This window comes from Dipodomys spectabilis, unplaced genomic scaffold (genome assembly GCF_019054845.1).
Source record: "Dipodomys spectabilis isolate Male_0828 unplaced genomic scaffold, ASM1905484v1 ptg000157l, whole genome shotgun sequence".
NCBI lineage: Eukaryota > Metazoa > Chordata > Mammalia > Rodentia > Heteromyidae > Dipodomys > Dipodomys spectabilis.
In genome coordinates this window covers 21,259,458-21,270,000 of record NW_024870834.1, presented here as the reverse complement: position 1 = coordinate 21,270,000, position 10,543 = coordinate 21,259,458, and the positions used below count along the sequence as shown (strand labels likewise).

The window sequence follows — 10,543 nt, the reverse complement described above, 5'->3', positions numbered from 1 at the left end:
ACAGCAAGAGGCAGGGTGTCGTGTAACAACCCCCCCCCCCACATCACCTCACACAGACAGTGCGCAGACTCCTTCCCTGGCCCTCTCTCTGGGCATCATGATGGGCACTAAGGCCCTGTGACCTCACAATCCTGCTTCAAGAAAATAGGAAAGCTGTATGTAAAGAGTTAACCACCATGTGGCTGTTATTGGAGAACACATTGTAAACTGTCCTAATGTTTAACAAGTTGAATCTTGACTACATGCATTGGGGAACAGCCAAAAACAGTCTTGTGTTTACATCATGAAATACTATGTAGCCCTAAAAAATGATGTCAAAGAAATGTTATGTGTTGATAAATACAGCTGCATGGAAAGGTACAGGGGAAGGATGGAACAAATCCTGGGAATGACAATTCTTAAAAGACTAGGATTAGGGGTCATTTTTATTTTTATTTTATGTGCAGGTACTGGGACTGGAACTTGGAGCCTCAAGATACTTGCTTGGCTTTTTCACTGAAGGCTGGTAGTCTACCGCTTGAGCTACAGCTCCATTTCCAGTTTTTTGGTGGTTAATTGGAGATAAGAGTCTCGCAGATTTTTCCTGCCTGGGCTGGCTTTGAACTGTGATCCTCAGATCTCAGCCTCCTAAGTAGCTAAGATTATAGGCACGAGAGCCATAAGCACCAAGCTGTTTTCCCCTTTCTATGTATCTGTAGTGTCTGTTTATGCTGCCTGAACAAATATTTCCATAGAAAAAGTTGTTTTTAAAACTAAAAAGGTTCAAACCTCAGAACCTCAAAAAAAAGAAACAAAAAGCATATCTACAAATGTTAGTAGCTAGCTTAATATGGGTCATTCATACCTCATAGGAAGTATGTAACATCCAGCAGCAAGGTCTCAAAAGATGGAAAAGGAAGTCTAAGAGGTGGGGTCCCAGCCAGGAGAGGCTGGCTTTGATGGCAGGCATGTAAGCAATGAACAAAACAGGAGTACAGAAGAGCAGAAAGGCCCAAAAGCATTGAAGAGAAAGAAACTTCAGCCCCTCCAACCTTGCCTCTGGTCAGCTCTGCAGAGACACTGGAACCTGTATGCATGGCCCAATAGTATCTGTATCCTTAAACCTTTGCAGTGGCAAATGTACTCCATCTCTAGGGTCCAGTCCAATGCCACTGATCCTGTTCCACAAACCAAGTTTCTGGGGCACCGAGCCTTCCCCACCCCACCCCATCCCACCCCATCCATAGACCTGCAAACTAACAGCAAGGAGATGAGTGAGTGAGGGTCCTGATTCCCTCAGCCATAAGGGCAGCCAGCTGGAAGGTCATGTTGCTGCCTTTTCCCACAGTTTGAGGCCCAAAGCTCATGAACCTTAGAGAAAATGGGCCTTTGTGCCCTCCAAAAGTTTTCTGTAGTTCAATTTTATTGTAAAGGTGATGCATAGAGGGGTTACAGTTACATACATAAGGTAATGAGTACATTTCTTGTCGAATGTTGTCACCCCCTTCCGGAAGTTTTTAATAAGATTTCGATAACCATCTCATTCTCCCTGCTTCTCAAGTCTAGGGTACACCACAGTCATCTGAAGGAGGCTGAGATGACACCAAGCAGGTTTTCTGGGACAACTATGGGTTAGGGTGTGGCTGCTCCACATACCCATTACCCAGCACCCAGCAACTCAGGTCCTTGGCAATTTCCAGATATCTCATCATTGCTTCCAGGAGGAAGTCCTGAGATACTTTGTCTCCTGGGTGATGAGCCTCAAGGCAAAGCTGTTGTCTGGGAGGAAAGGATCCTACTGTGCAGGGAAGGGGTGCAGCCAGGGAGGCCCAGAAACCCAAGAGATAAGCCAGTCCCTCAAGTACAAATGAGGATGAGGTGTCATAGCCACAGAGAGAAGATTCAGGGAAGAGCCCCCAGACTCTGCTGTAGGCTGATTCCCTCTCCTTCTATACCAGGTAGGAATGACCCCCAGGCTGACTCTGACACGGCCCACACCGGGGCCCTGGAAGGGAAGCCATCTAGTGGTCATAGTTTCTATCACAAGCCATATCTGAAGAGAAGGGTGGTAAAGAACCAATTCCACTGAGGAGGGAGAGGGGGCTGGGAGGACCCCTCCTCGTGTGTGAACATGGGAAGTAGCCCAGGCGTGAGTTCCTGGGAGAGCCTCAGTCATCTTGTTGTAAGTCAACAGTCAACCCAGATGCCCAAGGGGGAGGGTTGGTGATTTTAATAGATTTAAATGTAAGAGGCTAGAAACTATCCAGTCCATTCCTTTCCACTTGAACTACAATTATTACCTGACTCTGCATGACCAAGCGGACGCCTAGAAGCCATCATCAACAGTAGACAGGTCTTTGCCTCATAAATAAGATTATTTAGAACTTCTAAGACATAATTAACTTCTAAGCCAGGCATCACACTTGTAATAATACTAGCTATTCAGGAGGTTGAGATCTGAGGATCACTGTTCAAAACCAGGCCAGGCAGGAAAGTCAGGGAGATTCTTATCTCCAATAAACTACTCAGAAAAAGCCAGAAATATCTCTGTGGCACAAAGTGGTGGAGCAGTAGCCTTGAGCACAAAGAGGCTCAGGGACAGTGCCCAAGCTCTAAGTTCAAGCCCCAGGACCAGCAAAAGAAAAAAAAAAAGACAAAATTAACTTCTAAAACAAATTTTTCCCCTTCAGCTCTCAGGAGAATTCCAAGGTAGGAGGGCACATCAAACCAAGGGTTTGTTTGGGAGCTGTACTAGACTGTGTCAGTTCTACACAATCCTAGTTGAAGAAACTAGGATTTATACTACAGAGTTACCAGGAGCCAGCTGTGTGACCTTTGACAAGTCTCTCTACCTCTCTGAAGAAAAGTAAAATCAGCTGTGGTTATGTCTACAGATTAATGTAGGGATTTATTGAGACAGTCTATGAAAAAAATACAGTGCTCTCACATTGCAAGCACCAACTATTAAAAATTGCTACAATAATTTGGGGTGGGGGAGTCCTTTTTACTGTTTCCAGCAAAAGTGCAGTTGTTTGCTTTGTTCCTCCCTGAGCGATTAATACTTAGAGACAGAATATTTGCCCTGAGATCACACCAGCATCACTATCTTCTTTCCTATTATGTTTCTTGAACAACAATACAGAAAGGTGGGTCTTCTGTCAGGAATAGGTCTTTTGCCTAAGCCATCACAAGCCAAGTTTGAGTGAAGAAGACCAGTCACTCTCAAATCTAAGAATTCCTTGAGGTTGGGTGTGATGGCTCACACCTGTAATCCTCAGGATGCAGAGAGATAGCAGGCTCCCGATCAACTGGCCAACTTGGCCAAGATCCTGTCTGAGAAACAAACTAAAATCAAAAGGGCTGGGAATGCTCCTTAAGTGGTCATATACTTGCTAATCATGTTCAAACCTCAGTTCTCAAGTAAGAAAGAGTCGGGGAGGGAGGGGAGGAGAAAGAGAGAGACAGACAGACAGACAGAGACAGACAGAAAAATCATGACTTTTTAAAAAGCACTCCAAAAATGTAGGTTCCAGGCCTGCTCCCTGGGATTCTGAGGCAGGAAGTCCTAGGTGAGCCCAGAATCTGCACTTTAATAAGCATCTGTGTAAGTGGTCTACTTCCCATTTTGACAAACACTGACAGCCTTCCCCACACAGGCCTACTCAGTTACTATGTTTGTGGGTAATGAACACTTTCTTGACAAGAGACCATGAGAGATGAAACAGATCTTTAATCCCTAAGCTAAGTAAACTTTCAAGATAATTAATAGACTGGTGACTGGCTGGAAAACGAATTATTCATACACACACCACAGACTAGATAAAATACAAGTTACAATCAGATGGTTTAATCCTTTCTGGAACAAATTCAATGGCTGAGTCAAAGGCAAGAAGCAATCACCTGAAGTTATCAGCTCAGATAACGTGTCAACCACCTGGAAGGTAAGTATGGACCCACAATAACACAGGATGCCTATGTTCAGTAACACAGACCAGAAAGGGTTAAACATAATAACATCGGGAAAGTGGCTATTAGCACTCCACGTAAACCCAGAGCAAGCAGAGAGAGGTGTTGGGGTCCAAGGTGACCTAATATTTTTGTAAATAACTCAAAAGATGGAGTGGGAATTATGCAAATCAAACCACAGACGCTACCAAAATGGCAGGGATTGCAAATCTGTGGAGAATGAAATTGAACTTACTGGGCAATGTCTTTAAATTTGCCTTTATTGAATCTTGTATATTGAAGTCACACGCTATTCTGTTTACTGAGGCTCAATAGGGACAAATGCAGTGTGATTTATGGAGGGTGGGGTGATCGAATACATAAATAGAAAAGTGCATCCACCAGGACAGACCCTGGCATGGGGCAGACGGGCACCCACTGAGAAGCGGCATGTTCTCTGCAGGTGTGGGTTGTGCTAAGAGCTGGTGTACAAAGCAAACTAGAGAAAGCCTGTGGCCCTCTTTGAGCCACTTTGCCTCAATGCTACTTCCAATGGGGGTGCTGCGCTTAAATGTAGCCCCAGAAGGGACTCAGAGGACAGCACAGACATGATGAGTGAAAGCCCAGGTCCTCCAAAACTACACAAGATGTCTGACGAAAATGCTGTGTGTCTTTCTGTTGGGCAAAGATGCGCAAAGGACCAGGGGCCTGTTGGAGAGAACATCTCCAGCCACTCTTAAGGAGAAAGAATCATTGAGCGCACAGCTGGAATCATGAGTAAAGGGCAGCTTATGGTAACACTATCCCTGGGGACATTCAAGAAGGGCGACCAGACACCTCTCTACTTAGGATGCATTAGAGATGATTAAAAGTATTCTTTGCCTAGTTCAGGGCGGGGGGCTGAGAGTGGGGCGCTCATGACCTCTCCAAAGGTCATTTCTATCCCAGGGGATCACATGTCTGAAGGGCACCAGATAAAAATAAAATCTATTAATCACTGAGCTGCCACACAATGCCCTCAAGAGAACCAGAATGGAGATGGGAACTCCACAGTGGCCCTTGCTGCGGAGAGAGGAAGAGGGAGGAAGCACATGGGCAGACTGAGCCAAGAGAGCAGTTATGCTAGAATTCTAGAAAGCCAGTGACAGCCTGCAGTGAGGCCTCCCAAGCCCACAGGGTAAACAGAAGGAGGAAGAGACCCTGTGGGGAGGGGCTCAGGAAATAGCAAATGGCACTCAGAGCCTGTAAGCAACGCCAGGAGCTTTGGGGGCTTTGGGGGCGGGAGCTCTGTGCCAGCACTTGGTGCAGGAAGAGGAGAGGCAGGCAGGAGGAGGCTCCATGGACGCATGGACAAGGGGAAAGATGCCGCAAAGGTGGGAAGAGGAATGGGGAGGTGAGAGAGGCAAGGGCGGAGGGCACAGGGGGTGTGTCTGGGACTACGTGGGACCCGTTCTGGCTGGGAATCTAATGAAAGCTATAGAGAGGGAGCAAGAGCAACGTTAATCCCACTGTCTGTGATAGCAGAACGTCACATAATTGAAAAGACAGCTTATTAAAAGAGAGACCGAATGGCAATGCCCCAGTTTCCAAGGAGCGGCTGGTATTCTTGTTGGAAAACCTGCTCCATGGGGGTGCAACCCCCCCCACCACACACACACATCCAGCCCACAATCAGTCTCTCAAGAGCTAGCACACTGGGGCTTTAACCACCAGGACCAAAGCAAACCTCCTCCAGGAAGTAAGACCCAGGTAAAGCAGTGCCAAGAAGCCTCGGCACAATCTGCCCTCCTGCCCCCAACCCTGTCCCTGTGTCCTGCTCCCTGCTCCCTCCTCCCTCCTCTTCCTGGAGCACAGCTGCAGCAGGGTGGCGGTGCTCCCTGCAAACATCATCTCAGAAATGGCAATCTGCATGGTGTATTAAACAGCCAAATAGGGGTCATGGAGTTTGAGTTCTTCTAGCAATATGTTCTCCAACCAGCTGTCACCCCACCGGGCACAGAACAGCATTCTGAACTCCCAGGAAGAGGGAAGAAAAATGCTCCAGCACAATTCCTGTAGCCCCTGTCTCCTCTCCCCAACTCTCTCCCTGCCTTCATGGCGATCATAGACCTCAGCAAGATGGCTAACACACCCAGAGACACCGTGCTAGGTTGTGCTGTGTTATTTCACCGCCATCCTCAGGAGAGCCTCTTCTCCAGGTTATCCTCAGAAGACAGAACAGGGGCTGGGAAGAGATAACCATTAGGAGTATGGTGTGGGGGTTGCCCTGGTCATGGAACAGGCAGATGGCACCTGCTATGGTGTGAAGGCAATTAGGGAAAGGATTCTGAGCACACCACCCCAGACCCCAGCAAGCAACATAGACAAAAGCTGCCATCTCCAGCTGACCACAATCCCATCTCCAACTGAGGATTCCACTCCATTCCCCAACCAGGAGCTGGACAGTCCCCTGTACAAAAAAGTGTTTCTGAAGCAAGGAAGGAAGGCTGGAGATGGATGGAAGGTCGTTTGTTAAAGTGATTCATCATCATAGAAAGATTATTAATGTGCTCTACCTAGGACAAGAAGGAGAGCGAGAGAGATAGAGACACACAGAGAGACAGACACAGACCCAGAGACCCAGAGAGAAACTTAAAGGGAAATAAATAGGTGTGGCGTTATTCTTTTGTTTGTAAGTCTCTGAAAACAGAGGGAAGAGCAGAGGGAGAACCCTAGAAGAGATGGAGAGAGAACAGGAGGAAAAGCATGAAGAAGACATAGGACATGGAGATGGGGGGGGCCCCGATAGGCTTGACCCCCTTGCATAGAGGTACAGGCATATTGGCAACCAGAGCCAGTGGTGATCGCAGTGAAGGAGCAGGCCGACAAACCTAGTAAGGCCCAAGAGCTGATGAGCTGGCAACTAAGGAAACCAGGGCTGGAATAGAGGAGAAGAGTAGAGGCAGGGGTAGAGGCAGAGGAGGCTGTACTTACTGTCACAGACGTAGGGTTTGTCATGGTCTTCCTGAGAGGCAGCATCATGCCTCCTCCTGCCACCCGCAGAGCCACGAGCCTGGGGAGACATAAGGGTATGGGAGGTTGGTCATGACGTCACTCAGTTCCTGGCATGCGCGCTGCAAGCAACACCTGCACCTTTTCTGCAACCTTCATCATAGATTTTGGTACTGACACCAACCCTGCTTTGCAGATGAGGAAACCAAGACCCAGAGGAGTTAGATAACGTGCCTCAGCTACTCAGTGGAAACATCAGGAGGCGGATCCTCACACGAGGAAGGCAGCCACTCACGGGAGGCGGTACCTTTGAAGGTTACAGTTTGTCCCAGGCCCCTTCCTCCTGCCACTCACTCCCTGCTTCCTGGCCACCATGAGGAAGGCAACATTGTTCCGTCACACACTCCTGCCGCCATGATGGTCTGCCTCACCTCAAGCTGACAGCAAAGGAACATGCTGACCGTGGACAGAACACTATGAAACCCTGCACCAAAATGAATCCTTCTGCCCTCAAGTTATTTTCTTAGGTACTTTGTCCCAGTGATGAAAGATCTGACCAAAAGCCCACTGACACAAGGTGAAGAAACCCACCATGCTACCCATGCTGATCAGGCAGCTGGCATATTGGGATCAGGTCCTGAAGGGGTAGGAAGTGTAACTTCAATTGTCTCTCTCGGTTCCCGTGTCCACACTGCCCAATCCTCAAGCATCTGAGGAGCCGGCCACGCCTAGTATCTGGAGCCCAAGCATGAGTCAACCCTCCCTCTCCATCCTTGGCCTTCCCAGTAGGGATGGGCTTCAGCCAAGGCCTCCCTGGGCAGTTTGCCTTGGACCTTCAGACACTGACTAGACCTAGACCCTCATGCTGTCCTGGGACTGGACACAATGGATACATGTAGCAGAAAGGCTCAGCAGAAGCTGAAGGGAGGAGAGAATGAGCTCCATCTCCAGGAATAACAAAAAGGCAGGCCAAGCAGCTGCTGGCAACCCTGCAGTCCGGGACAGTGGCTACAGGAAGGCAGCAGGGCTTATTTTTAAACCTCTGTAAGTCCCATACTGGTCACATGTGCAGCACCCCTACCTCTTCCAGGTCATTCTTTGGCAATGAGTAGCTCTCAGTCAAGAAAAGTGCCAGCTGAGGTCTATAGGCATAGAGGAAGAGTCAGAAGCCTGGAGCATAGGCGATATGAAGCTGACCCAAGGCCAGGCCTGAAGCAGTAGCTGCACAGATTTCACAGTGGCAAGGCCTAGAGTGCACACACATGCACACTCATATACAGACAAAGTACACACACCTTGCTGGAGGCCATTCAGTGCAAAGGCCTGGGAAATGTGTGTGTGTGTGTGTGTGTGTGTGTGTGTGTGTGTGTGTGTACACATTGTGCCCACATACACATATTTCGCAGTGGCAAGGCCAATCAAGACCTTCACATCAACCCCACCTGCCTGTCTACCACCTCTGCCACCTCCTCAGCTAGTCAGTCTCTCTCCAAACCACATGAGAAAATTCCACCTCCTCCCTGTCTCTGCCTCCCATCCAGCCCTTCCCACTGACAGCCAACAGCCCTCCTCCCTTGCCATTATTACCCAGGGTCAGCCAAGACAGACCTGTGGGTGCAGCCTCGATGCACTTGGTACACTGGGGTGGGTTCCAGGCCCACTAGGCCCAGGGAGGTGATCCTCACTGCTCTGGCCCACTACATGCTGCCTCAGTAAAGCCAGGGGCAGCTTGATGTGTGCAGCCCATGGCCTGGCACAGCCACCCCTGAGCAGGTAACTCAAGTCAGGCAGAATAACAGGGCCTCCAAATACGTGAGGAGGGCTCTGAGACCAGCAAAGGATCAAGGGAGAAAAGGAGGAGGAGTCAGCACCAGGGCTTCTAGGGGCACTTCCAGGGAATAAGGGGCAGCCTTGAGGAGTGCCAGGTTTCCATTCCCCTGTTCCATGGCTGACCAGCTGGGTATAGGCTCCCACACTGTCTGTACCTTTGTTTTCCCAAATGAAAACCAAAGGTCATGGAATTGACATGAGCATGGAGGGGGAGATCAGGCCATCACCATCTCCTGCCATACTCAGGTTTGACAACTCGACTAGTTCTGCTCAAAGGCCTCCTCCTCTGAGAAGCTCTCCCTGATCCCTGCCCATTCATACCTTCCTTCCTTCTCTTTCCTCTACCCTGCTTTTATATTTCATTGTCGCACTTAACATTGCGTGGCACCAAAGTATACACATGTTGGTTGATGGGTCGATTTTCAGTCCTCGATGGGGAGGAGATCCATCTATCTGGGCCACTGCTATTCTTGGAAGTAGGCACAGGGCCAGCTACATAAGCAGCTCTGGAGTGGCCACCAAACGGATGATCAGGCAGGCAGAGAGTGGTTTCTTTTTAGTCGTCGTCACTCTCTGTACCCAAATGCTATTGTTTCTTCCCTAAAAGACCATCGCACACTTTGCATTTCCTTCTGTTTCATAGCCTAATCCGGGCACTTGCTGACTCCGAACTACCCAAGGGACCAACAGCTGAGGTTCTGTCTTTAACACTAGCCAGCCCAACCCACCCTGCATGAAGATAGTTCAACCATTTAGGCAGCAGAGAGAAGCACCCAAAGCCTGGGCCATTCATTCATTCACACGGTCTTTCATTGCCACCTACAATACACCCAATGGCAACTCGTTCCCATCAGGCTGACACCAGGCTCTGGCTATGTCCATGTCTTTGTTTTTATTGCTCCTTGTTATGACTAGCATATTCCCTGCACATTTTATATCTGTGCCCTAGCCTGCTAACACCCCACTCCTCCCAAGTTCTTCCTCTGGTCACACAGAGAAGTAAAATCAGCATGGCTTTCAAGTCTGATAGACATAGGTTTAAACTCCAGTAGCATAGTCAGTTTTTCATGGCTATAACAAAATGCCCGAGGGATTGGAGGCATGGCTCAGTTGGTAGAGCAATAGCCAATGATCAAAAGCATCAGATACCAAGTCCGAGTCATAGACTCAGACCAAAAAAAAAAAAAGAAAAGAAATAACAAAATACCTAAGGCAAGTACTTTATAAACAAAACATGTGCTTTGGATCATGGTTCTGGAGGGGCAAGATCTAGGGAACTTATCTGGTCATAGCTTTCTTGCTGCCAAAATTCCCAGGTAGCACAGAATCACATGACAGGAAGCATGCATGTGTACGTGTCTCTTCTGGCATCTCTCCCTCCTCTTATATAGCCTCCAGGATTCCTTCTTGGAGCTTCACCCTGATGACCTTAATCTAATCCTACTCACCCTGCAAAGGCTCCACCTCTCCACACTACAGTCAGATGAAGTCTTTATCTCCTCTGCACCTTGAATTGGGATCACAGGTCACTATAGGAAGTCTTAGAACACACTGGACCCGTATTCAAACCGTAGCAATAGCTAGGTGTCTTGGACAAGTTGCTTCTTTAAGCTTCGTTTTTTCATCTATAAAATCAGCACAGCAGAGTCGCTGAAAGGGTTAGAGGTCAGAGTGTGAAACCATAGGGAACAGCACGAAATCCACAGGAAGTGCTCAATAGATCTCCCCCTCTGCGCTTATGTCAATTCCTCTCCCCTGGTGTCTTGTTGCCTTTGGTTGGTGTACAGTCACAAGTCTG

At 48.4% G+C, this 10,543-nt stretch overlaps 1 protein-coding gene across 3 annotated transcripts in view; it reads right to left on the bottom strand.

Annotated features, from left to right (window-relative positions):
- Dpf3 (double PHD fingers 3) overlaps positions 1-10,543 on the bottom strand; it is a 201,632-nt gene that overhangs the window by 42,727 nt on the left and 148,362 nt on the right. For all 3 annotated transcript variants that reach the window (XM_042692793.1, XM_042692792.1, XM_042692794.1), the window contains exon 6: positions 6,898-6,976. In XM_042692793.1, the coding sequence (XP_042548727.1) occupies positions 6,898-6,976 (79 nt within the window). The remainder of the gene's footprint in view (positions 1-6,897; positions 6,977-10,543) is intronic.